The 27,903-nt window shown below is 45.9% G+C and overlaps 1 protein-coding gene across 1 annotated transcript; it reads right to left on the reverse strand.

Annotated features, from left to right (window-relative positions):
• Positions 1-1,136: 1,136 nt before the first annotated feature.
• Positions 1,137-27,903, reverse strand: LOC149351774 (cytochrome P450 4V2-like). The gene is made up of 11 exons (XM_089577086.1): positions 27,542-27,903; positions 25,754-25,866; positions 25,579-25,664; positions 24,613-24,800; positions 13,701-13,770; positions 13,504-13,630; positions 13,111-13,263; positions 9,575-9,748; positions 9,302-9,368; positions 2,079-2,252; positions 1,137-1,527 (listed from the first exon to the last, which is right to left on the reverse strand). Exons 1-11 carry the CDS (start codon positions 27,780-27,782, stop codon positions 1,319-1,321), a joined length of 1,602 nt encoding a protein of 533 aa, XP_089433212.1. The 5' UTR covers positions 27,783-27,903; the 3' UTR covers positions 1,137-1,318.

The raw sequence follows: 27,903 nt of genomic DNA on the forward strand, positions 1-27,903 counted from the left end.
GTGCCCGCCCAGGCCCACCACCCTCTTTCACCTCTTTCACGGCGGCGCCTTTGCTGGCGCACCTTGGCGTTTGGGTTTCGTGTCTCGGCTGCTTTCTCTTTCCCCTTTGATTTTTTCTCATTTTTCTTTTTCAAGCCCTGTGTGTGCCATGTTCACTGCTATAAGAAGACCCTTCCATGCACTGTATGATCATTCTTGAAAAAGACCAGTCCCTGGTCGAAACGTTGAATAAATCTGTTAAGTTTTTCAATGTGACTTCCCCAACTTATTATATTTTTAATCATTTGCCTTGAAGATTTTGTTATCCCTTATATATATATATATATATATATATATATATATATATATATATATATATATATATATATATATATATATATATATATATTGGAGCATTGAAGCATGTAGATAAGGTTAGGCGATGCGCAGTTAAAGCCAGTCTTTATGTTGAAAATGAAGTCGCTTGCCGTGGTGTCATAAACGGTCATAAACGAGCTCATGGAGTTTGTTTATGACCGTCTGGATAAGATCATTTTTAGCAGTCGATGGCCGTGAGCTCATCGCCAGCCTTGGCAGCCGGGACCGCGGCTGAGCCGTATGCTAGCTATCACTGGTACTAAGAGCAAGAGAGTATAAGAGGGTGCTTTAGTAAGAGGATTTTCCAGTGCCAGTCCAAAGAGAAATACATGCTAGCACAAGGCTTACGTACATATCCGTCCATTATTCGTTACTTATTATCGCATACGGAAGCTTAAGGGGGCGATTCGCAGTGCATGTGCGTTATCAGCGCAAGTGGAAACAAAGACGTTGTGCTGCGGACAGCCGGTATTGATCTCACTCACACAAATATCACTTAAATCTGCCCAACGAGGACGCGGTTATTTTGCTCGTTTTACGTGTCTGCATTCTTCACGGAAAAGAAGACTTTCACTCTTGATATCACTACTTTGTTACATGCATTCATTCATACATACATATATGCATGTCATATATATATGAATGATGATTACGTACAAAAATTACATACATGTATTCAGCTATTGGTGCCAGTTTGGCTCAAACACGCAAGATGGAGCGATTTTGTTCGCAGCACAAAATTTGCGCAGGTTTTCGCGATTGCAAATAAAGTGATATGGTGATCTTTCTGAACCGCTTTTAATGAAAGTTAGGGTTCTATAAACAAAAAAAATAATTTCCAGTGCAGTCATAGTTGTAAAAAATTACAATAGTATTCAAATTGTTCAGTGGTTATAATTGAGCACGTTCAAGTATTGCGCCCTTCCTCATGTGTCAAAGTGGGCGTCCACAGCAGAAATTTTCATTGAGATTGGGCGTTTCCTGTGACACTTTCCGCTTCTTTCTTCACCTGTTCTCGTGGCTTGATTTGGATTTCCATGCCTTGGGTTGCTTTGAGTACCACTTCAATGGATAGCTGCAGCTGATCCATTCGAAGCTTGGAGGTTATGGTGTAACGCCGCATGATCTGTGTTAGCAGGATCTTTTCTTCCAAGTTGGCAAACCTTTGCCCTGGTGCGAAAAAAAGAAGCAGCTACTTGCACTTGCGCATATTCAAACTGCCACTTCTTCTCTTGATTACTGTAAACAAGGCTTGAAGGAAAAATAAGCGACACTTCCTTTGCTTGAAAACCAAGTGGCACCAAATATTCACAGTGACTACTGAATTCTATTGACCGCAGAAATAAAGGAGGTTTCGAGTAGAACAAACAAGAAGCTGTGAAGAAACTGCAGAAGATGCATCTGAAATTTCACATCGTGCAGAGTCTAGTTAAAGTGAATTCGCTTACTTCAAACTTTGGGTTATTCGAACCGACAATTGGGGTCCGGTAGCATAAAGCTTGTTAAGACGACTCTCATATTTCGAAACATTCATAAATGAAACCAATTTTTGATTCTTCTTTGGTGGGCAAGGATGAAAATCGGCTGTGCTATTCGTCCTGATACAGTGTGAATCTTATTGAAATGACAGTTGAGGCTTCGTTTTATTCACTTGATAAGCCAATCACCTTCTACTGGCTCTTCAATTCGAACTTTTTATATATTTTCTTTCTGATACTCACCAATGCAGTTCCTGAATCCACCGGAGAATGGAATGTACAGAAAAGGATTTTTTTCTTTGTTGTCAAGAAAACGTTCGGGTATGAAGCAGTCCGGCTTTTCAAAATACTTTGGATGTCTTTGTATGAAGTAGATGCCTGCCACTGCAACAGTTCCCTTGGGCACAGTGTACTCTCCTGTAATGGACCAAGGAATGGTGAGGTAGGAAATGTTGAAAACAAAAGCTAATTTCATTTTGTGCGCAGCATTTCTTCTATAAATGCATTGTCGAGCAGCACATACACAACAATGAAAAAGATTTAAACAAAGTCAACACAAAATGTAAAGTCTGTAAAGTTGAATACAGAACAGCGTCTACGCAGAAGCACGTCAACAACCCGTTTTCATAGGATCGCGCTGAAAATAAGACTTAACTGAGAATGCGAAAATTACGTCATTCAAGCAACGTGCGAACCCTGAATTGGATCGCGTAGCATAACTATTTCGAGCTATTGGAGTAAATTTTTATTTATCAAGCGCTCATGGATCGGGCAAATTCATTCTGGCAACGCGAACCACAATGAACTGCTCCAAAGCTCCTCTCGAGCACGAATAAAAGTACTGTCACTCGGATAAGCAATAATAGCGGCTTAGCATCAGTAGAATTACTCGCGGGCAGCCAAGGCGTCATCGGAACTGTGCAAAAGGATGGCCACAACTATTGCGGAACCCGTTCAGACCAATAAAACGAAAGCCGAATGAGGGACTTCCTTGCATGTAACGCGTGCTCTCGAGAATGTTACGCCTCTGGTCCAATAATGAGGTGTGCATGAATGTGGGCGCAGTTGTGGGGGCAGAATGGAGCACAACCAATCATTAAATGTCGTAGCCGAGAAGAAAGGCAAAATAATTATTCTCCTTTTTTTTAGCGAAAGACAGGAAACCAAACTAAAGGTATTAGAAAGGATCAATGTTGGCGATAATAGGAAAACAATACCGGAGTATTTTTTGTTCTTGTTCGAACTATTCGAAGAAAAACAGTGTTTGTCACATTGATATTAACGTAAAATGACGCATTCTGCGGCATAGTTGTTATACCGTCTAGCGTTCAATTATAAATTAAAAAGTGCGAACCGTCACCGTAAACAAAAAATAAAATGATAAAGTTTTAACGTAGTTAAACCTGGTAGACGTGCGAAAGAATGTGTTTAGATTGTTTGGATCATGGCTTTGCTTTGCTGGGTGGTCGGCACGTCTGGCGACGATATTAGACTCGGGTTAAGCTCTGACTGAGGTGAAGCTGATCTGACCTCTTCGCGCCGGAGATGGAAGTTCACGAAGACGATGTGCAATGCACAGCGCGAGACTGTGTTGCAGTTTAACAAGAGGCGTGTTCGGCTGCGGCATAGCATAGTGCTCTCGTGCAGGGGCCTACAAAGGGGATCTGTTCGCGTCGCCGGGAGTTCGAATCCCAGTCGTGGCAATATTTATTTATTTACTCAAGCTCAAGGCTTCAGCGATGGGCCGGCTTTTGGAGCGTAGGCCGTGAAGTAGAGCTTTCGCTCTAAAATTCCCCGTTATTTTCGCCAGTACGAAAGCTGCAGCGCTGAGCTTTATGCTCTCACGTCGCTTGGTCATAACGGCGTCGACATTCACAATGTTAATACCGTGGCGACTAGGCGCATTGTGACCTAAGAGACATTTGCTCTCAGCATATTTTCTTCCTCGGACGTCGCTGAGGTCCCGGGCAAGGCACTTGCTAGATGGAATAAGTAAAACAGGGAGAGCTCGCTATCTAACGTTCTTGAAATCATAACGTGTTTTTACTGCTCTCTGGCCTCCGCAGTCAGCAAAGCCCGTGACTGCACGTGAGTATCGGCGACAATTTTTGCTTCATAGCTAACTTTAGAAGCGCGGTTATTTTCAGTTGGCTTGGTGGCGTAGATGGCCGTTACTCGACTCCCAAACTTTGTTCATGCGATTTCTTCAGGATTGTCACGTGACGCTCTATTGCCGCTATCTTCATGGCGACAGTGCTCGACCGCTCAAACGAAAGCTGTCGAGAGCTAAATGTCCATACATATGTGTCGTGTCCGGTCGCTGTGTTCAATGCAGCGAAAGACGCACACGGTACTTGAAGACTTTGTTTATTTAAAGCTGATGAGGGTGCGACCAGCGTCGACCGAGGCAGGAGCCGAACTGGCCGCCCGAAGAAAGGAGGGAGCGGAGAAGCGTCCACGGGAGGGAGTGGCTTCCCAAAACAGGAGGAGGGTGCGGGGACGCACCGTGTGGGGGCATCTGGCGACAGCGCGCGAAGAGGGGCAAGTGGTCGTTAGGACGAAACACTGCACTGGTAACACACACACAAAAGCAATAAGGGGACACAACACTTCCTTCCCCCTTAGAAAGTTGCCTGGTAGCGTGCAGGTGGTCGGCGCTCACGCGTGGAGGCGCGCTGGCTTTGTGCGCTCGGGGGAGAAACACTTGTAGGCTGGCTGTTGTTCGCTGTGTCTGCTAGGTCTTTCCTGGGCGAAGTCTCTTCTTCCGGGGAGAGGTGCCAGGCTATGTGGGAAGATGGTGCACGCGTTTTATCCGCTGCCAGACGGCTCTCAGACGGCGTCGTAAATCTGCGCAGCTGGTTGAGGTGTCGGCGTGCTACTGTGCCATGTATGTTGACGAGCCAAGAGCGCAGGCCTATGCGTCTGACAATTGTAGCTTCTTCCCAGCGTGGCTTTTTGAGAAACTGGCGGGCGAGGACGCGCTGCCCCTCATTAAGCGTGCCGCAGCGCGGAATTGGTTTTTCTTCCCGGAACGTCTCTGGCCTGTTGTGCTCTGAACCGTCGTGTGCTGCTTGAAGAGAAAGCGCGCAAAGCGGCGCTGCAGTGAGCCTGTCTGATCTCTTTCAAGGGCGCGTTTTAGCTCGGCCACGTAGCGCTCAGCTTCTCCGTTTGTCGCTGGGTGGTAGGAGGCCGATGGAACTGATGAGATCCCGTTGTCGCGATAAAACTTGAGGATCTCCGCGGACACAAACGGTGTTCCGTTGTCCGATACCACCTTGCGTGGCAGGCCGAACGTAGCAAATAGTGATCGGAGGTTGTCAATGACTGCTGCTGAAGTCATCTGTCCCATTTGCCTTATCTCAAGCCACTTTGTGTAGGCGTCTACGACCACAAGGAAAGTGTGGCCCTCAATTGGTCCTGCAAAATCAATGTCCAATGTGTGCCAGGATGTGTCTGGCTTTTCCCATTATGGGACAGGAGCTTTCGGCGGGGCGCTCCGGCTGCTCTGACAAGGCTTGCATTCTCGCACCACTGTTTCGATGTCGTTGTCTATGCCAGGCCACCACATGTAGCTTCTGGCACACTTTTTCATTGCAACGATGCCCCGATGTCCAGCGTGGATGAGAGACATAGCTTGTGCGCGTAGTTCTCTCGGAATCACAACTCGGGACCCAAATATGATGCAGCCGCGATGGGTGCTCAACACTGTAGCTCTCCTGCGGTAAGCGTCGAAGTTGTCCCCTTTGAGTTTGTGCATGTTGCCTTGTTGAACAGCTGTGTAAACTAGCCTGAGAGCTGCGCACTTCTGCGTAGATGCTGCAACTGTGCCTGCTGTAAGCGGAGGTTCTGGCAGTGCTTCGAACATCAGAACGTCTCCTGGAGGAAACGGTTCGTCAACAGTTGCGTCAAGTGGCAGGCGGCTTAGCGCATCGGCGTTTTGATGCTTACTCCCATTGCGGTAGACCAGATCGTAGTCGGACGCTGAGAGTTTGATGCACCAACGTGTCATTCGCGGAGACAAAGTTGGTGGCATAGGCTTTTGTGGTCCCAGAATGCCCAATAGCGGTCGGTGATCGGTTATAAAGGTTACCTTTCGGCCGGCAATGTGCTGATGAAAATGTGTCGCCGCGTAGACGATGGCTAGCCGTTCTTTGTCAAGTTGCGCGTAGTTGCGTTCTGCTTGCGACAACGTACGTGAGGCGAAGGCGATGGGAGCTTCCCTTCCTTGGTCGTCAGTTTGAGACAGAACTGCGCCGACTCCGTACGGAGATGCGTCGCAAGCCAAAAGCAGAGGCTTCCTTTCGTCGTAGTGGTGGAGGACTGTACATCTTGGAATCAGATCTTTCAGGGCGTCGAATGACTGCTGATGGCGTGGCGACCATATCCATGTCACATCTTTCTGAAGGAGTTGGTATAGGTCGTTGGCCACGGTAGCACTTTGTTCCAAGAACCGGTCGTAGAACGTCAAGAGTCCGAGAAAAGCCTATAGCTCCTGCTTGTTTGTTGGAGCTCGTGCTTCTGTGATCGCTCGCACTTTGTCCTCGGTAGGGCGAATGCCTTCCGCATCAATTCGGTGTCCCAGAAATAGCACCTCTGGCACCGCAAAACAGCATTTCGATTTGCTTATGCACAAATTAGCGTTTGCCAGCCTTTCGAGAACGAGCTCTAGGCGGGCTGCATGCTCTTCAGAAGAAGTGCCACTGATGATGACATCGTCAAGGTAGACACAAACTCCTGGGATGCCCTGAAGCTCTGTCTCCATGAATTTTTGAAATATGGCCGGGGCTGCAGCTACGCCAAAAGGCAGTCGCTTGACTTTGAACAAGCCTTTCAGTGTGTTAATTGCCAATAATTCAGCAGTTGACTCGCTCACCTTCAGCTGCTGATACGCCTGGGTGAGGTCCAATGTGCTGAAGACTCTTGCGCCACGTCATACACTGAATACTTCTTCAGGTGTTGGTAGCGAGTAAGAGAACGCTTTAGTCGCAAGATTAACGGTGCTCCGGTAGTCTCTGCAGAGGCGTATGGTTCCGCTCTTCTTGCGAACCACCACAAGTGGTGTGGCCCATTGTGAATGTTGCGTCGGCTCGATGACACCTTGCTGCTCCAGTTTGTCCAACTCTTTTTCAACTGAAGCCCGGAGAGCAAACGGCACCGGCCTGGCCTTCAGAAATTTGGGTTTCGCGTTGTCCAACAACTCCAGTGTGACCGGGGGCCCTTCGTTTCCTGGAATGTCTTCCGAGAATACTCTTTGGTATTTGTCTTGCAGTTGCTCAACCATATTCTGGCTCGGCGTCTGGTGTATGCCGCATATCGTCACGCCTAATGAACAAAACCAGTTTCTCCCTAGAAGGCTTGATCCTGAGCCCTTCACAACAAGCAGAGGTAGCGTATGTGCCTGGCCGTTGTAGTTAACCTGCACGTTGGCAGAGCCCAATAGTGGCAGATTCTGTCCTGACCACGTTCGCATGTGCGTGTCGTCTTGTTGCAAGGCTGGTGCGTCAGATGGCCACGAAGTTCGGAACGTGTCCTCACTGATTAGAGTACAGGCCGCGCCGGAGTCCACCTCGAACTTAATCAGCTGGTGATGTACGCTTACTTCTGTAAAAATCTTCGGTCGCGTGCCGAGATTCATGGTGTTCAGGTCGTACAACAAGGATGGTGCTGCTGATGTTGTTCCATGGAGATCAGATCGCGGCGTATTCTCTGCGGCGTATTCTCTGCCGCGTCGACGCTGTGGTTAGGCTGGGACTTTGTCTTGGCAAGTCTCCGCTTCGTAATGCAAGCTCTTTCGATGTGCCCTCGCTTGTGGCAAAAATTACACGTAGCTGTCTGGAATCGACATCCCTGGGGGTTGTGTTGGTCGTCACACCGCCAGCAGCGTTGTGCCTTTTTGACCGATTTTACAACAACAGAAGGTTTGCGCACCTGGTTGCTTGTTTGGTGTACCGGCTCGGTGTTCCGGCGAATCCCTCTCTGCTGGTGACCGGCGCTTTCCGCTCGAATGGCGATGTCGTAAGCTTTGCTGAATGTGAGGTCCTTCTCAGCGAACAGGCACTGCTGCAGTGACTCGTCACTCAGTCCGCACACAAATCTGTCGCGTAACATCACGTCCAAGGGAAGCATTGTGGTGTTAGCAGAAGAAGCTGCGTCCATTTCCTGCCCGGTAGCTGTTGTGGTCAGCGTTCCAAAATTGCAGTCGGCAGCGAGCTTCTTGAGCGCGGCTACGTAGGCGCTCACAGTTTCTCCTCCCAGTTGATCTCATCGTTGGAAGCGAGCCCGGCTGTAGACCTCTGATGGCCTTGGGTCGTAGTGCTTTTGCACCGCTTTTACGATGTCGTCGTAAGACACTGCCGCTGGTGTGTTTGGCTGAATAAGGGCGCAGACAGTGTCGTAGGTCTGCTCCCCGCACAGCGTCAGCAGGTTGGCCCTCTTCAAGGCTGGGTCTGTGATGTTGTTAGCTTCAAAGTAGAACTGAAGGCGTCCAACTCACGATGACCACGATGAGCCGTTGAATTCTGGTATTTGATTGGGAAACCCTCGCGTAGCCATGGCTTGTCAATAGCGTTGCGTAGCGCGGGTCGAATCCACTTTCTCGTCGCCACTGTCGTGTCCGGTGCTGTGTTCAATGCAGCGAAAGACGCACACGGTACCTTAAGACTTTGTTTATTTAAAGCTGATGAGGGTGCGACCAGCGTCGACCGAGGCAGGAGCCGCACTGGCCGCCCGAAGGAAGGAGGGAGCGGAGAAGCGTCCACGAAAGGGAGTGGCTTCCCAAAACAGGAGGAGGATGCGGGGGCGCACCGTGTGGGGGCATCTGGCGACAGCGCGCGAAGAGGGGCAAGTGGCCGTTAGGACGGAACACTGCACTGGTAACGCACACACAAAAACAATAAGGGGACACAACAATATGTGAAGTGATTGAAAATATATATATAAATAGCAGGCACACTACTTCCAGCTCAGAATAAAGTCCGGCTTTGTTTAGGATCATATTATCTTATATTATTTATTGATAGATCTGAATGTGCATAAATGTTTCCGTCATTCATTGCTTTTCGCTGATCTGCAATATGCAGCGACAAACCTTCTGGTGTGACACCAGGAAGAAACATCAGGCATAACCTTAGTTTTTCGTGGTAGGGACGGCCAATAACAAAAATACGAATGAATTTTTTTTTGCAAACAGAACTACTCGAAAATAAGGCATCTATTAACATGTGCTGCCTCGCCAGTGTAAAGTGTGCGGTCAAGTGGCCTCTCTTCACACCAACTTAACCTCAGGCTCCTCTCCGTCCTTTTATTACCTTTTGAACACCGTGGATGACCCGGGGGTAGAAAGAAAACAATTGTCATTGTACTACCCGAGCGCTAATGATCACACTTAGCGCGCTAACTCGCAATGATTCCCCGATGTGAGCTGCAACTTTCTTGCTTTGCGCATTTAAAACAAGCTTCTCTCTCACCAATTTTCATGTCCTCGTCCACGTTGCGGGCAATTAACGGAACCGGAGGATAAAGCCGCATGGATTCCTGCAAAGACCCAGAGAAATGGTGGCATGGCGTATTCATTAGTATTGCACTTCATTTCGAGAACAATAAGTACGCATTCTAAAAGGAAAAAAATTAGCGTCTATATTTTGTATTCGTGCCCGGCTGAAACACTAGCAACTGAAGGACGGCGACTAGACGGCGCGACAAAATATATCCGAAATTCTGTCTTTTCAAAACGTACGTACCTTGAACACGCACTCCATGTATTTGAGCTGTTTCAGGTCTTCTATGGTGACATCTCTCTCCTTGTCGTCTCCAAAAATGCTGTCGATTTCTTCAAGCACCTTCGCCTGTACCTCGGGATGGTTGCCCAGCAAGAAAAGAGTATATGCGATAGCGCTTGCTGTTGTCTCGAAGCCCTATAAAAGGACAAAAAAAATTACACTTGTCAGGAATAGCTTTTGTTCTTAAAAGATGAAGAAAGCAGCAGAAAAAAACAGCAAGTACTGATACAGCCTCAGCCCCGCATGAGGAAATCGGAGGTCGCGGGCTAGGACCCCAGCAGCAACCTCTGGTTGTTTTTTCTACTGCTTTATAATCAATTATCTTTAAGCGAATAAATATTTGCACTGTTAATCTCCCATTGATGAGCACCCCAAATATGAAAAAAAGACATTTGCCTATGCTCCTCGGTTTGTGTCGTTGTTGGTTTCATTGGTGTATCTCATAACGAACCCCTCTTCTTTTTTTCCCTGCCCTTGTCTGCTAAATACCCTAACGAGGGCGTCGGTTCTGGCAGTCTAGATGCCATAGGTAGCATGAGAGGGTTCTCGCACAGCTTCTGCCCTGACCGTTCTTTCACGTCCCACGTGACACTAGCGGTGATGCAGGGCGTACTACGTCCACCGCTATGGACAAGGGTGTCACTGGGGAACACTGCCCAGGTTGCGCTGCATGCCACATAAATACCCCCGAAACCAGCGGATAGGACAGCCGTTGTCGTAGCTCAGATGGTAGAGTACCGGACGCGAAATTCGGATGTCGCGTGTTCTTATCGCACCGGCAGCTGCTTTCTAATCACTCATATTCCTTCCTTCATGTGCGTCCTTCATGTGCGTCCTTCATGTGTGTCATAACTAGGCCTTCTTTTTCCTTCCCCTGCTTGGTCTTAAAAGGTGCTCGTGTGTTTTAAACATTAATTTATAAGTTATCAGAAGTAAGGAAGGCTATTTTACGACTGCTATTTACAATATTCTTAAAGTTGCAGTGGTGATCAAAGATCTCTTCAAATTATCCGTGCGGCGAGCAACATTTCTGCTTCCTGAATTCAAACAACGATTCATGACTCAGTTTAAAATGTATACATTTAAAATGTGTCAGAAGCACGGAAACGAAAGTCAGTGCCAGCGAGCTGGAAAATAGGATTTGTGCCACTACTTCTACGTTGTTTCTTGACCGGGAAAATACTTCTTTTTCTTCGCACACACTTTCCCTGCAACCAAAACGATGCAACCAAATTAAACAGGTTGAGATTTAGCACCAGCAGTAGCTGAAGGTGTGGCTTCCGACTTAAAACAAATGACACCAGTTCACCTTGTGAGAGGAATATATTACGAAGGCAATTTGATGAGGAAAGAGGAAACCTTCGCAAAAAGAACTAGCACACTGTTCTTCCACAAGAACTTTCAATGATTTAGGCAGGATTCGATATGTGCAAGCGATTGTTACACGGCTGCAAATAACGGTGAATCAGGCGCAAATGTTAACCATGCATGGCGTAAAAGTTTGCATGGAAGCTGACAGAATTGTGTTCGAACAGCGTAATGACGAAGCGGTGCGTAGCCTTCCTCATCATAAATGAGTCAGAGATGAAATAGTGCTCTCAAGAGTGTAAGGACTGTAGATTACAAACTAGAAATACTTACAAAGCGTTTTTTTTTTATGCCAAAAGGTCATAACTTCGGGTGAATTTTAGGGCACGGAAAAGCCTTAAATTGGCGCTAAAGACGTACTCGAAAGACTGAAAGTTCACAAACCTAAAATGCCGCCGAATTAAATTAAAAAGAAAAACGAAGAACGCTTGAGATCGATAAAAGGAAATGACCGTATATAGCAGCCCTTCGTAAGCATTCCCACTATATGAATGAGCGCCTAAGACCATATTATGATTCATCCACGGGCTTGTCTGTGCTTTATTATTGCATTATAATATTATGCGGAGCGTATATTTACTGCGTGCATTTTCCTGCTTAAAAAGCCGGACAAGCTGAAGAAGCCTTTACGTATATATAAAGTGCACGGAAAGGTCCTCAATTAAACAAGACCAAAATTGTGTCTACGTTTATCATTGAATAGACTTCGAAGTGGGATTACGAAAAATGTCGATATAAACGAGAATATATCTCTGAACATCTTACATCTTCGAAGCAGTGGTTAGTAGGACTGTGCTTCTCGCTAAGAGCAAGATTGTAAACCGAAAACGGACGCACATTATCTACAGCTGACTGTACTTTCCATGCAGTTCTCAGGTCGAATGTATGACTGGGTTCTTGCGACGTTTTCTTTCTAATTGCGTTATTATTGATCATACTCGTCCCGACTTACTATTGTGGTAATGTACAGAAAAGAATAGGCTTGGACAGGTTGGTAATTCATTGTAACACAGTAATCATAGCGCGGGAACAACGCAAGACAAAGACGAGACGGTACAAGCGCTAACTTTGAACACAGCGGATTTATTGCAGATCAGGAGCATATATACACTACTGATAGAGGAGACAGAAAGAAGAAGAAACATGGAGAAACATAACAAAATCCTACATGCCGTCATGCTATGAAATCGAGCTCTTTCTTCGATAATGCCACAGACGGTCCGCTGACGCATTGATCTCCTGCCCGTGCTATCTCACAGGCTTCCTTGATTTCTCTGTCAGTTGGTTATGGTGCCGATACAAAATGACTGTCTTGTCGAACAGGGGGTGGCAGGGTGCTCCTGCGTCACATTTTTTGCAATGGGACGCCAGATGGCCGTCTGTAGTGACGTTACCAACTTTATTGTGCTCTAGGAAGCACACGTTCAAAGCACATTCAAACACGTATAATATACGCATTTGATTCCTGTAGATTTTGTTTTAAATGAAAAAAATTTTTGAAAAAAACTAACGTCAGTGGTATATACCTGTGACGTCAATGAAGATTATCCTAGCTTTTGACTAACTATTATGTTTATGACCATCTATGTTCTCCTTTCTTAATGCGCTTCCTCCCCTTCCCGCGTTCATCTGTGCATTCCAATTAATCCCTATGCGTCCGACACCGTAGAATTCATGTCTTCAACCATTAGTTCGCCCATTTGCACATCAGTGTGAGATTTCAGCATCATCTCTGCCCAATGCGTTCCGTAGTTCAGCCAAAATACCACGGCAGTACCTCACAAGCGGGCTTCCTCGAAACAACGAAAGAAGACGCCGTCCAGCCCAAATCACACACACCCTTAATGCATTTTGATCAACTTAGCGCAGAAATAAAATGTACTTAGTAGCACACTTTCTGAACTCTCCTTGGGCTAGCATTCGCATGGTGGGGCATAACCACATCTTTTTCGTGTGGCTTGCTTTGCGGCGCTGCGTTTTGTTCTCTTCAGTGACGTTGAAAATATTATTGTTAATTGAAGCAAGCATTTAGTATTATATCACTGAAAATACGGTTTAGGAAGGACATTCTAGGGCGCTGGCCTATCAGCGCCAGGCTTTTCGATGAACGTAAGAAGAGGGATACGTACTCCGATAAAAATGGATGTAACCTCATTCTTCACTTCTTCTTCCGTTAAGGTGCCATCCACCATGTGCATGTGAAGAAGAATGTCTAGGAATGACTTCTTTGAGTCGGCACCCACTTTTCCCACCTTGTACTCTGCTATCCTTTGTTTGACGATCTGAAAATATCGGAGAAATAGGGAACAGCAAAATAAGAAAACGGAACAACAGTTAGACTCCACGTTATCCCTTCTTTAACCTCCCTAACTTCTACCTGTCCGCTGCAATCTTGATTCCATTCAAATGTTTTTATTATTAGGTGCGGTATCGGGAATAAAGCACAAAAATAAGGGAAGAAGGGAGGCTTTCGAGAAAAGAATCAAATATTAATTATTTATAACAATGCCTACTTTGCTTACCCTGCTGTTGTACTCGTGGATGAACTTGATATTTTTCTTGAAGTCCTTTGATTCCCGAGTCATGTTGTAAATGACATCCCACCAGTGAATGAGATTCAACATCCTTGCTATTACACTCGCACCAATCCTGTTAACCAAGAAAGCATGAACGTCAGTTCATTAGTAATTACAGCGCTATCGCAGTTCTTTGCTCATACTCATCGTTTATTTCAAGCAGGCGTGTTCGTTGCACCTCCGCTTCGTCAATTTGTACCCCGAGGGCGGTTTCTAGAAGACGGAAAGAAGCACAAGCTTTCAGTACAAGCAGCATTTTCATGTCCGACATGTTGTGAGTGCCATTACAGGCGTGTTTTTATGTCCGTGAGTTCAGGAGTTTAACAGAGGCTGTTGTAAACGAAAGTTCATCCCGAACGAAACTTCTGACCCTGAACTCGGGGCAAAAAAGTGAGAGGAATATATGCGCCATTCCTCGTTCATGACCATTGTTTACAAGCGCGTGTTGACCACGTGACCGGATATAGCGCATTCCAGAGAGCGCCCTCTCCGCGGCAGACGGTCCCTTGCGGGCTCGCGCTAACCCGGGCAACTTTATCAGCAAGCGGTATGCGAACGCGGAAACTTTGCTTGTGATATACAGCGATGCCAATGGCAATGCTGACGGCGGGAGTCCTTATTCAGAAGAAGGTCCCACCCGCAGGCAGCTAGCACTCCGCAAGCTCGGCGGACTCACGAAGATTTGCTCACGGAGACTTGCTTGCATAGACGTAAGTCTATAAAAATTCAGGGGGCACTTTGGCTGTCTAAAGTGCGTAGAGGCGAAAGCGTTTTCCGCAACACTTTGACTGTCTCTGTGGCACTGGCGGCGTCACATGTAATTAAGTACTAATTACTAAGTGATGACACATCACTAATTAATGGTTAATTACTGATTTGTGCTTGAATACTAATTAACTGGTAATTAATGACGCTTAAGCTTCGCCTTTAGGAGTGGAACGCGACAGCGTGTTGTAGCGCTGCCAGGGAGTCCACGGAACGCCACCACCCGTTCGGCGCGATGCCTGGCCCTTTGAACGCTTTTTGAGGAAAGGAAATGACGCAGTAATTCTCTGTCATCTCGGTGGACACCTGAACCGCACCGTAGAGGAAGGGAGGAAGTGGGAGTGGAAGAAGAAAGACAAAGATGACCCGTAATGAAGAAAATGAAAATTGTATTTGAGGAAAGGAAATTACGCAGTAACTGTCTCACATATCTCGATGGACACCCGTCAAAATTCAGGGGGCCACTTTTTTGACCTAAAGTGCGGTCACTGATCTGTGGTTAAGATGTTAAGCTTCGCCTCTAAGAGTGGAACGCGACAGCGTCTTTCAATGCTTCCAGGGAGTCTATAGAACGCCATCTCCCATTTGGTTCTACGCCTCACTCATAGGTAAATTGGTTTTGGAGGAAAGGAAATGTATCTGTCTCTGATATCTCGGTGGACACCCAAACCTCGCCGGAAGGGAAGGGAGGAGGATGGGAGTGAGTGAAGACACCGTATTCACTAGACGCACCATTGTTCTTCCCAAACCATCGAGCTGGCATGGTGGAGTGGGTAGCATGCTCGTCTCGCACTCCGAAGACCGGGGTTCGATTCCCGAGCTCGACCAATTTCCTACTCGGTTTTATTTATTTATATGGCCTGGCTAGAAAAGGTAATTAGGCTAATTGAGCATATAAGCAATTAACTAAGCTCAGTCCCACTTACTTGGAGCACCACTATACGATCCCTTCAATTGGTTGCATGGTTTACTAGCCAAAGTACAATTGGCCCCGTTTGAAATTCGCGCACTGTGACGTCACGACCGTTTCGACCAATTGAAAAGCGTGACATTTCTGTCGACAACTGCTGCTTACAACGGTGAGACATTAAAGGCTTTCGCCTTAAAATGTCATGTTTCGGCAAATTGTTTCGTATTTCAACCCGAGCAGTAATCATTGAACGTAGAGTAACCTCCGCTGTCTAGCGCCTATCCTCGAATCACGAGGAGAGATTTATTTCTTGCTATCTTTAGTGCTATTGCAGGATGAGGGACGTTTTCTGGGTCTAATGGCGTGTAGATGCACAACGTGAGAACCGAAACCTCTCGCGTGCATTTTATGTCCTAAAACAGTGTTTACACTTTAGACGGAGCCATATAACAGGTGGGATGGCGAAGCAAGCGCATTTGATTATGTCCTGTCTGTGGTCACGTCGTCTAGGTGAGCCTGGGAGCTTATGTATACAAATCAGGGGGAAGCTGGGTGTGATATAACTATCTACCTTACTCCTTCACTTCCACTCTTAGATTTTCTGTGCTTCAATAATATCGCAGTCGCACTTATTTCGGCCCGTACGTTAACATGTTTGGAATAGAAATAACCTCAAAAATACCCCTTAACATTCAAACTTATTCCATTGTGGAGCTCATTCACTCACTTGTTAGCCACTTTTGTACTTCTCTTAACATCATAAAGTAAGTTCCAAATGATCAGTTCACCGAATTATTTGACTCACGGCTGTTCCTCATCACCACGAATACATCTGCTACTCTTTATAGAGTGCCAAGATCTCAAATATAATTTTGACCCTTGATTCATCTCTGGACACCTATCCTTTGCGACGTGTACATAATTACGTGGAAATATGTTATCCATTTGTTCAGAGAGTGAAAAGTTAAAGCAGAATCACTCTAAATTGCTTTTTTATTGGTTTACTGGGGTTTAGCGTCCCAAAGCAACTCAGGCTATGAGGGACGCCGTAGTGAAGGGCTCCGGAAATTTCGACCACCTGGGGATCTTTAACGTGTACTGACATCGCACAGTACATGGGCTTCTCGAATTTCGCCTTCATCAAAATTCAGCCGCCGCGGCCGGGATCGAACCCGCGTCTTTCGGGTCAGCAGCCGAGCGCTGTAACCACTGAGCCACCGCGGCGACGACTCTCAATTGCCTACAGGGCCCCGAATGTTCTTCTTCATATTGCTTGCTGGCAGGGCTAAAAGAAAAAAAGGAAGTCTAAAAGGAAGTCAGAGAGGATCCGGTGTGTGTTCGCGGGACTTACGTCCGGGACTTCGTCAACCACTTAATACTCTTTATATATTGGTGCGAAAGCACTAATGGCATGATAACCTGGAAAATGTGGGTGTGTGGTGAAGCATCTAAAGTTAGCCATGTGATGCGGTAAATGGCGAGAAATATATGAGACTGATTCAAAGGACATTGCCCAACCTGGAGAAATAAAATAAATATTCCGGCGACTGGGTTTCGAACCCGTGGCGGCGCGAGCAGATCAACTTCGCTGGCTACTGCACGAAAGCTCTAAGCTATCGCTGCACTTTTTTTTTTTATTGCACGGAAATCAAACCTGCTCAGCTACCAAATGCTCAGCCCATCACGCCTCGTGTTAAATTGTATCACACTCTCGCGCTGTGCATTGCACGTCGTCGTCTTCATCAGCTTCCTTCTGCGCGCATCAGGAAAGAAAAGGAAACGCCCTTTCAGGTACACGGCGTTGGTGTCCACCTAATGCAATAAAATATTTGCTTTCGCAAATATTTCAGGGCGAGCAGTGCTGAACTGCCAGCAGCAATTTTTTCTTTCACGTCGACAGCCATTATTGTCGCCAGAAGGAAGGATGGAAGAACCTACTTTAAGAGGGGGGGAATAGCAGAGCGTGGGAGGAGCGGCAGCTACAGAGCTAGAATAAAGGCGTCTCGGCAGCGCTAATCTTTCCGGTACTTTTCTCTATATTTTTGGTACCTTAATTAGGGTGTGGTGAACTTGGCGATGTTACATCGACGCCTGCGAAGAAGAGGTGGGTTGCCGTGGCCATTTGCGCAATATGGCAATGTAGCGCATCCCCACCGTTATTCAAGCAGCCGCCTGCGCAGCACAGAAGTCCAGCTTTCTGGGCATCACTTTTTATTCTGAGGCAAGTGTGGAATCTTGTAAGATGCTAGTATGAGCGTATTGATAAGAATGACCGAATCTTCCGTATTGTAGAAAAGTATAGCTCTTAAACTTCATCCTGCGCTCGCAGTGAGTACTGACGGGCTATGTTTTTGACACTAAACAAGAGAAAAGCAGAATCGTCCCGAGGAGGGACCGGCGGAAATATTTATTGTTACGGTGCAGACTTAAGGGCAAAAAATCGCGTTCATAAACAACTGCAAGTTGAAAAATGCGCTGGTTCAGTGGTTATGGTTCAATTCAGGTATGGTTCAATGCGGAACAATAAGTCGCTCGCAAACATCTGCAAGTCCTAGTTTATTGTCTTTGCCAGGCCAGCAAAACAGAAGAAACAGACTTGACCGTGCTCACAGCAAACAATAGGGAATTTTAGAATAGGGTGACCCTATCGGTTAGGGGGATAGCGAGACAGCTGAGTGCCATTGCGCGTGCGCTGTACGCAAGCGCTCCTTCGGTCTTTGGGTTTGTGAGCGAAGCTAACAAAAAATTAGATCACTGCGGCGGCCCGCACTGGGAGAATGCGAAAGCATTGCCGCCTCCTCTGCACTCGTCGCCTCTATTAATTTTTTGTTTGTTAATTAATTTCACTACTGAATTAGCTTAATTACATTATGCTTTAATTAAAGATCAATTTATTTACTCGCATTATACCTTCTTTAATCTCAATCAACCATTTTGGTTTTTCAAATGGAGCCGTGGTTGCTTTTCCGTCCACTTACTATATTCCCATCCAGCCCATTCAACGTTCCAATAGATTTGCTGATAATTAATTAACTAATTATTATATGACAACGAAACTTTTTGTTCCATTAATTATCACCCATAAAATATATTTCAATTCATTTCAAACTTTATTTTCATCCTTTTGCCGATTTTTCAGCTATTTTGCCGTCCGCGGCTGTTTTCCTGTCCACTCACTTCATCGACGCCCGCGCTATTTCGACGTTTTTTCGACATTTTCGGCTATAATTATTAACTTATCAACCTATCGAAATGTTTTTTTTTTTTGCGCAGCATCTTCACATCATCATCTTTCGATTACAATCACTTGTTTGATGCTACCTCTTCTGAGAACGTCACAACTGCTGCGGACATGTTTTGCGACACGTTTTGGTGACACGACACCGCTGACATAGCCTAGAAATGCTTTCGTATTAAAAACCTGATTAATAGCGCAATCCCCTAACGCCGAATAGGCTCCGGAAACATGGCGGGATCCAACGAAGCGAAGACCGCTCTCCTCACCACCAATTCGTCGTTTCCGCTTCACTGTGTCTCACATTGGAAAAAACGAATGGCGGACAGAAATTTTTATTTTTCTCAAGATGCCCGCACCACAAAATTGCAGCGATAAAATGCCGTAAATTTTACGATTGCTTTTGAGTTTGACCAGCTGCTAGGTTTAGCGAGTTGAAGTTCTGTGGTTGCCGGGGAGATAAGAAGCCAGAAATCGCGGGATGTTCAAAGAGGTTGGCGTTGATCACTTAAAGAGAACTTCGTAGACACACATGGCGGCATCACTCTCATCCACATGGCGGCATCACTGCGGACTGCTCCTAGAGGCCACCCCGCGCCCGATGAAAACTTTCGACTCCGCTTCCTCAAGGACGAAGGGTGACGTGACACTCACAGCGTTCGTGGTGGCCTCCGCGGAAAGTGGAGAGCTTGCGAAAGGTTTTTACCACACTAACGACGCGGCGGAGCCGCGGCAGCCCTAGAATCTGGCTACGACGACGCCGGCTTTTTCGCTTCACGAGCTCCGTCACGCGCTCGCGCTCAAAAGAGGTCACTAATACGGCAGTTTCACGGAATACAGGTTTTTACGGAAACAGCCGTTATACAGAGTACACCCCGAGCTGTCACTTGGATGAAGCCCTTCAAGGTCACTATATGAAGCGGCCAGGAGCGAAAGATACGTTAACGATTGGGGGTACGGCGATGGGAGAAAGAAGGGAAGTAGGTGGAGTAAACAGAGGGACACCGTTGCCGACAGACATATTGAAAAAAAAAAGATAAAAAAAACACAGGCCAGAAGTGAAAAAGAAACAAGAAAACAGGAAGGCTGGCCAAGGGAGAAAGAAGACAAGAAGAGGGAGAAAAGGGAGTCATGCTATTGCTGAGAGAAAAATAGATCTGAAGCTCAAGGGCCGCAGCGATGCCGCCCGCCGCTCGCTGTCGGAGCCACGAAGGCGATCAGCGACGTGAGCCTGCTCTGTGTCTGTTCCCGAGCGGCTGCAGCTCGGAAGCAAACTGCTCGATGAGAGGGTGCTCAATCAAGACTCCCAGCGGGCGGCCGAAAAAAAAGAAAAACTTGAGGGGCTCCACCTTAAGTGTATGACGCGATAGCGTCAATGGGTCCCTTCAGTGGCCTGGGGTCCTCTCTGCATGCCACTTCGCAGGCTCAGTCATTCTTTGCATTCACATATATTGGCGAGTCCTGATACCAATCCTGGTGATTTGGGGCAGCGGTTAAGCAATACGCCACTGCTCCGGCAGGTGGCTGCTTCAAACACAACCACTGGTGGGGCTTGTGGGACCAAGGTGCCACCTATGGCGACCAATCGCTAATTTCACTGAGACCTCCCACGGTCAGCAGTTTGCTCGCAATCCTGTGGGCATGTTGCCACCTGCCACGGCGAGCAGGTTGAGATGACGTCACAAGGTTATGTGACGTCGGTGGCAGGTGGGCCACTTACTTTCTCACTCACAACGCCGACGCCAGACTTTCTGCCGAACGGGAGCCTTAACACTATACCTTTAAAATAGCCAACCGAAAAACCAGCTATCGCGCTGCATTGCTTTGGGTGATGCAGAGAATGACTGTCGTGCTCGTGAGGTTAGCCTTCGACAAGACCTAGTTGTGTTCGCCTCCGTGCGAGAAGCCGATCGGTGGCTGGCCAGATCGAGGAACGGCGGACGACGCAGACCTCGCACGGCCGGTAGCGGCGCCGGAAACAATGTGCAGAGGGCGAACCTCAACTTCCGGAACTACCGCTGTGGACTAGGTTGGTCCTAGGAGGACCGTGCTGGAAAGAGAGCGTAGAAAGCGTCTGCAACAAAGCAGCTGCCGCTGCCGCGGCCCAATCGCCGGGTCATGCCGATTGTTTAACTTGTGCTTTTCCTAAGTTCAGCCAGTTTTTTGTTATGCCTTACTGCTTTTGGCCTACTCTAATGTAAATAACAGTGCTAATAAAAAATCGCAGGGTTTTAACGTGGTTAAACTGAGCAGACGTGCGAGAGCATGTGTTTATCCTGATTGGCTCATGGTTTTGTTTTGCTGGGTCATCGGCACGTCTGGCGACAATATTAGACTCAGGTAAAGCTCTGAACGAGGTTGAGCTGATCTGACCTGCTCGCACCACCGATGGAAGTTGACGAAGACGACGATTTTGCTGTTTAATACAAGGTGTGATTTCAGCAGAATGATTGTTTATGTAAAGGAATGCATGCCCAAACGAGTTTGAGCCGGAGTAGCAAGCACTCCCAGTGTTGTGCTATTCGTTGGTCTATTTCTGGTGTATTGTTTCTTAGGTGTGTCCTATCATGATGAAGTAGTGATGTGTTCTTTGTTGCGGTTTTTCTCGCTCTTGGTTTAGGTGTTTCTTGTTATGCGTTGCGTTGATTTGCGATTTTTTTTTCATGGTTTGTACATAGTTCATGTACGTAGCGCATTGCTTCACTGTAATAAATACAATATTTAGAAAAAAAGAAAATCGACGATATCATAGTGCTCTGATGCACTCACTGGCCAGCGAAGCTGGTCTGTTATCGCAGCCATGTTTTTTAATTTTTTATTATTCAAGGTTAAGGTCAAGGCTTCAGCGATGGCCCAATTTTACAATTTTGGATGTGAAGTAGACGTGTCGCTTCAAAATAAATTTGAGAGATTTCCAATTTCGCACCTCGCTTGCCAGATGAACTGGCCCTGCGGACAGCTAACGTAATCTAGGTCGAGTACATGCCACAATGCTGTTGAACGCAGGGCTCTTACAAGTTTGGGGTTCCCGAGTGTAAACCTTTTTAATATTGGAGAGCAGTAGCTGCGGATAAAACCAAGTTAGAAGCGAATGTTTAAATGACACACAAGAAAAAGCGAGCTGCCTGAATGTTCATAACGGGAAATTCCACAAACAACAAAGTTCCACAAACAACCACTCAGTGTCAGACAGTGAGTTTAGCAATTACTTCAGAGCGTCGATTGCTACCGGCACCCTTCGCTTCACACAATCTTGTTGATATGCATTCGAAGGAAGCCAACAGCCACTGAAACCTAGGAAAGCATAAGAAAATGTATTAATTTGTTAGAGTTTTTGACATTGATGAATAGGAACTGTGCATTCATTTTACTGCTGAAATATAATTGATTAGAAAGTAGAAGAAATAACAACCACATGCCGCCGGTGGAATCGGAAACCACGACCTCCGCATTCCGCCTCCGGTACTCTGCCAACTGAGCTACGGTGGCGGCTGTCCGGTCTTTCACTTTCGCGAGTATTTATTTTGTATGTATGCTAACCTTGATAATGTTTACTAGCGCTACCCTCGTCCGTAGCGGCGGACGTAGTAAGTCTTGTATTAATGCGAGTGTCGCGTGGAACCGTGAAGCATGATCGAACGGTGAGTTGAAGCAGTGCGAGAACCACATTATGCTACCTATGGCATCAATACTGCCAGAACCGAGGCCCCCGTTCAGGTATTTGGAAGGCAAGGTTGACGAAATGAGGGGCTCGTTATGTCATGCATATGTAGAAAGGCAGCAGCCACCGAAATCTGCGCCATGAATTTTGGATCGCATTCAGAGATCAATTCGAGCACTTTAATGATCTGTAGTCTGTGTGCTGCACAGGCTCCGAGCAGTATTTGCAGCGCCTCGGCTGTCAACGCTCTTCGCTTGCACTGTACGGGCAAAAAACCCCGAATGCTTTTTTTTTGTCTTGCGTGCCGCGAATATGGCGTTTGCACGCACTATATAATTTTTTATACATATTATGCACAATGATATAAGAAATTTTCTCCAGCCTTTACCTCCGCGTTTACTAGAATTATTAACAGCGGGCTTAATTATTTTCAAGGCACATGCGAATTTATTTTTGTTCAAAGCTAGCGACCTTTTAGCGACGGCCTGATACGATCCAGATCAATAAATGATCAAGCACACAAGCCGCCGGTTTGTGAGAAAGAAGCGGCAAGTAGACGACGAGAGATTTCATCACATTCGAGGATCAGACATCGAGGGGTTTCTATAGTATTTGTCCGCCCTCATTTTCGCCGTCGACAGAGCGTAACTGGCACAAGGTCGCGACGTTTCACCGCCTTCTAGGGTTGTTGTTGTGTGAACAAAAATGTAATGTAGGATACAGAAGGCACGCGTCACGTTCTCTGTGTCATCAGTCCCTGGCTAATGGGTGCGGCTGAGGAGGAGCACTTAGAATGACGAAAATTGCTGGTGTCGTTATCATAATCAGCCTGCTTTCAAGCAATGGGACATTTTTTATGTAAACGTAAGTCTACAGCCAAGGTTGAAACGTGTAGGTGCTTCCTGGAGGATACCGATTCGTCATTTGAAGAAAATACAGGACATTTATATGCGCAGCATAACTGGAAAGTTCACCTCTTTTTTGGGCCCACTCTGCTTCGTGCACCTCGATGTCGTTGAAAAGTTTGAGGTTTTCTGTTAGTACTGAATCACTTTTTATGGATTTTCCGCCCCTTCGAATCACATTTTATAGACTTTGGCCCAGAACCACAATAACCAACGCAAAGGAAAGGGCAGAGAAATAGGAGCCTGATGACATCGGTAAACATGCATCGTGTTTCTTTTTTTTTAAATAAGTGCAGCCTGATACTTTTCAGCGAATGCTTCCTGGTTTAGAATTACGCATTCAATTTTAGATTATCGGGCGATTTGTCTGGAACAAATCGTTGTTTAGCAGCTATAAAAAAATTTTAAAACAGTTTTTCATTTAACCGTTTTTCTCTGAGCAAACATGCCGAACTACACTTACCTAATTACGCATATCGCTGAAGTTGTTCGCAAGGCCGTAAAAAAAAAAAAAAACACCGATGCACCAAGGAAAAATATGCATTTCATGGGAGTGCAGTTGTAGTGTGCATTCACACATGGGAGTGAATAAAGCACATTTGAGCGAGTGTGTTCTGCAAACTAAAATTTAACCCAAAACTGAAAGGACAAATAGCAACGGCCGACCTACTTTGCCGCTTTCACAGCCATGGTAGACTCTGTTAGGATCTAGCTATTGTATGTATGTATGTATGTATGTATGTATGTATGTATGTATGTATGTATGTATGTATGTATGTATGTATGTATGTATGTATGTATGTATGTATGTATGTATGTATGTATGTATGTATGTATGTATGTATGTATGTATGTATGTATGTATGTATGTATGTATGTATGTATGTATGTATGTATGTATGTATGTATGTATGTATGTATGTATGTATGTATGTATGTATGTATGTATGTATGTATGTATGTATGTATGTATGTATGTATGTATGTACGTATGTACGTATGTACGTATGTATGTATGTATGTATGTATGTATGTATGTATGTATGTATGTATGTATGTATGTGTGTGTGTGTGTGTGTGTGTGTGTGTGTGTGTGTGTGTATGTAGGTATGTATGTTTGTATTACATCAGCGTCTTGGAAAGTTGCCCTCTGTCTATTTGCCCTGTCTTTGTCGCGCTAAATGTTTAAAGCAAAAAGTAACACATACGTTGATCATAATGCATAGAACACTGCGCTGTATTCTGTCGTCCTCTCTTGTCCTGTCTTTAGCCCTGTAACTACGGAAGATAATTTACCACAAGTCACCCTCACTACAAACTTTTTATTAAATGATTTTCACTACCGCCGAAGATGCGCCCAAGAATGTGGGAAGCATACAGAACAGGCTAAGTAAGTAAGGAAACGTAAGTAAACGTTGCGTAAGTAAACGGCACAGACACAGAGACAAAAAAAAAGGAGGAAATGCAGCGACAAAGAATTTCACATTATTTGCTTAGCCCCAAAGTTATCTCCGGATCGCATTGTAAACGTGTGATGACCTCAGCGAGCAGAAAAAACTCTGTGCATGCGGATTCTTACCAAAAAGTATGCCAAACGCTGCAAGGCGAACGATGGGCAGCACGTCAAAAAAGTCTGTTCCCACGGCGTCCAGTTTGCGCAACATTTCTCGAGCTTTGCGGTTCATGACCGGTGCGTAGTCATCCATCACCCGAAAATTGAAGGCTGGCGTCAACAGCTTGCGACGGCTTCGCCACGCGCTTTTCTCACTGCAGTTCAAGAAACATCCCCCTCATCATCCACACAGGCATGTAAACAAGAAAAAATGTCGGGAATTTTAAAGAGCAACAACGCAGAAAAGAAAAACATGCTTGCTCCCTTCACATTATGGTCGGGGAAATGGGAGAGGAAACAAAAAAAATAATTAGTGAACAGTTACAACGTGGGATGAGGCATACCTTGGGTCATGCACGCTGAAGTTACAGACAAAGCAGATATAGTATCAATAAAATTCTTACCTTCGTTATCTCACTTTAAACACTTACTTTCAAAATGTTCTGAAAAATCGTACCGCTCTCAGCACACTTGGTCAGACCAGCACGTTCCTAATAACATGGAGGCTTTTGGCTCAGGCTCTCTTCTGGAGGCAACTTTTCGCTTGTCTCGTGTGCTTGCCGTGTCAATCGTTCACTGCTTGCGTTAAAATACTTACTGACTCTGCTAGGCACCGCTAAATGCTCTCTCCACTCTCAAGAGAAAGCCGTCCACGCACTTTAATTAGGTAAGTCTGCTGGAAGTTGTACACCAGAAGAAAACGACACACTCGTATGTTCTCATTTTGGACGCTCAGCTATGTGGCTATGTATCCGCATAAGAAAAAAAAAGCCAATTTATTCTAATCGCTATTTCTATGACAAAAGTGCAGGTCAGAAATAAGACTCCGTTTCAAAACGTCACTATAGCTTGTCCCATTCTGTTTCAAAGTCCGAAACGTCCGTTTAGAGCAGGCGCATGACAAGGTGTGGCTTAGAGGCAGGAAGTACTTACATCATTAGTATTCCATTTCCTATCCAAGGCTTCATCATTTGGTACAAAAATGCTTTGTTCAAGTTATGACTATTAGTGAGGACCACCTGTAAACGAGAAAATAAACATTAATTCTCACAACACCATCTTTAGAGAACAAAGATGCAAAAAATCTGTTTCATTAGTTTGCACTTACTTCAATGGCCTTGGGTGTCGTGGCTATGAGGAACGGCTGTGGGCCGTAGTACGCAATGGTGACTTCTTGGTCGTATATTGTTTTAAACATTTCTTCAAAATAGTTGAATATTCCTGCGTTTCATGCATGAAAACAGCAGAATGTTGAGCCTATAATTTAGATTTTTGGGTATTGTGCAAAATAACAAGCGTACACTGTTTTCGGAAAAAAATTAAAGATACGGCTTCTTGAATGTGCGGTTTAAAAATGATTGACATCAGTAATTGTGGCATGCCTGCATGCCATTGCCAAAATAGGCATAAAATCTGAAATCTGCATGGCCGGTTCTTTCGGTTGTCAAATTTTCTTGTCTCAGATGCGGCAAAGTATCGCGCCTATGCTTCAAGGACAATGATCTCACCTTTACTGAACCTAGTTGAGCGTACCTGGACATAATTGGGCATGTGCAACCTCTGCTGTGACGCAGCTGTACCCGTGAGGTGGTCCCTGCCTTCACTGCCTTAGAATACTGCTCCCGAAGGCGCATTTTGTTTCCTTTTCTCTTTAGCAGTCGCAGTAGAAATTTAGACCGTCCGGTGAAGCTGAATGAGGCCGTCAATCGGGCTTCAAAAAGTTGTCTGCTTGAAGAATTTAGTTTTGGAGCAATTCGTTCGTCTTCGAAAACTCTTCGTAAAAACGAGGTCTCTATAGATATGCGTGATATGTAAAGCGGGGTTGTCAAGCGTTTAAAACGGCTATCTTTAATTTTTGGAATGAAGGTTGCAAGTATGCGCTAAGTGTATGCCTTTTCTTCTCTTCCCGTCCTTGTTTTTTCAGAAACTGAAATTTGGTTTTTGAGGAAATGATATGGCGCAGTTATTGTCTCACACCTCGATGGACACCCGAACCGCGCCGTATGGACATGGAGGGAAGGGGACAGTTCTCGAAAATAAATGGATCTCTTCAACCTCCAACAAAATAAGAAATACACATTGACCGCAACGAAAACAGCAGGTCACCATAATTACACACTGAAACCAAAAAAATAACAACAGATACTGTGCAAAGCATAAAGTGTGAGTTTTATCTTTATCTCAGGCAATATAGCTTCTTCCATGCTTATATGGTGGTGAACACAGGCTTAGAAACTGGTTACCTGTAATTTATGCAGCTGAGTATCATCTCACAAGCACAAATGAGGATGTGACAAATGCACACTTAAGGCATCTTAAGAAATACGTGAGGAAAGCTGGCATTTCTTTACTTCATAGAACCTGCCATGTATTTTTATTTTGTTAGCCGGCAAATATGCACCTGATTGAGGTTATTGTGAAATTGTTAGGTTGCTTTCCATGCACTGCACGACTAGGTGCCTTTTCCTCGTTTTCATTTTACTTTGCCGGCTTAACATGAGTATCTTTAACTCTTCACAAAGCAAAAGGAGCGTTGCGAAATGCAGTACAACAGAAAGCGATTACTGTGCTCGCTATTTCGTCCACTTCAGTGGCTGCAAATTTCTTCCCTACACGCCCAGTAGTGACCGCTTGTTCTGGATCTCGTAGGAATAAAATGTGCTAAGGCTACTCCTTGCTTGAAAACGGTTAACTGGCTTCTGTACTGCTTGATATTGAGCGCTTGTGTACATGAAGTTACATACACCTGCACCGTTTTACACTGCAGACCGCATAGCTTGCGTGAGCGTTAATTTCTCAGACTAGAAGAGCAGTTTCGCGCCAAGAGCAAGAAAACGCGTGAAGCTGCGATCACAGCGTAGCTCCGCGCGTTTTCAGGCTTCCTATCTCTCCTTACTTGCGGTTACTTCCAGGTTGGGGTCCATTTTGGCGAGGGTTTGCCACATGTCGATGGCGAGAGAGAACGGCCACCGCTCCTTTGGTTGAGGCATGTTACGCAGGCACCAGTACATTCGAATCCACCTGGCCAAGGCTATGACGACTTTTGCGAGGACTGCGGTGACCAGCGCGAGGAGCAGAAGCGTCCCCGCGGGGCTGGAACCTGATGCCGAGGCCGCGATCTTGTCGTGCGCTGACATGGAGAAGCCGTCGCTTGTCGCTCCACTCGAGACCGAAGCAGTTTGGCCAGTCGGTGTGCGTGTAGGCGTAAAACTGTCGTTTTCGTGCCGCGCGAGCAGCCTTGCGGGTGTCTTTCGTTCG

Source organism: Amblyomma mixtum, chromosome 3, assembly GCF_055824585.1.
Source record: "Amblyomma mixtum isolate Tamu chromosome 3, ASM5582458v1, whole genome shotgun sequence".
NCBI classification, from domain to species: Eukaryota; Metazoa; Arthropoda; class Arachnida; order Ixodida; family Ixodidae; genus Amblyomma; species Amblyomma mixtum.

Coding starts and splice junctions, on each gene's coding strand:
- LOC149351774 (XM_089577086.1), bottom strand. CDS start 27,782: ATGTCAGCGCACGACAAGATCGCGGCCTCGGCATCAGGTTCCAGCCCC. Junction 25,867..27,541: donor CAACCTGGAAGTAACCGCAA/GTAAGGAGAGAT, acceptor CATGAAACGCAG/GAATATTCAACTATTTTGAA. Junction 9,749..13,110: donor TTACATCCATTTTTATCGGA/GTACGTATCCCT, acceptor GTCCTTTTATAG/GGCTTCGAGACAACAGCAAG.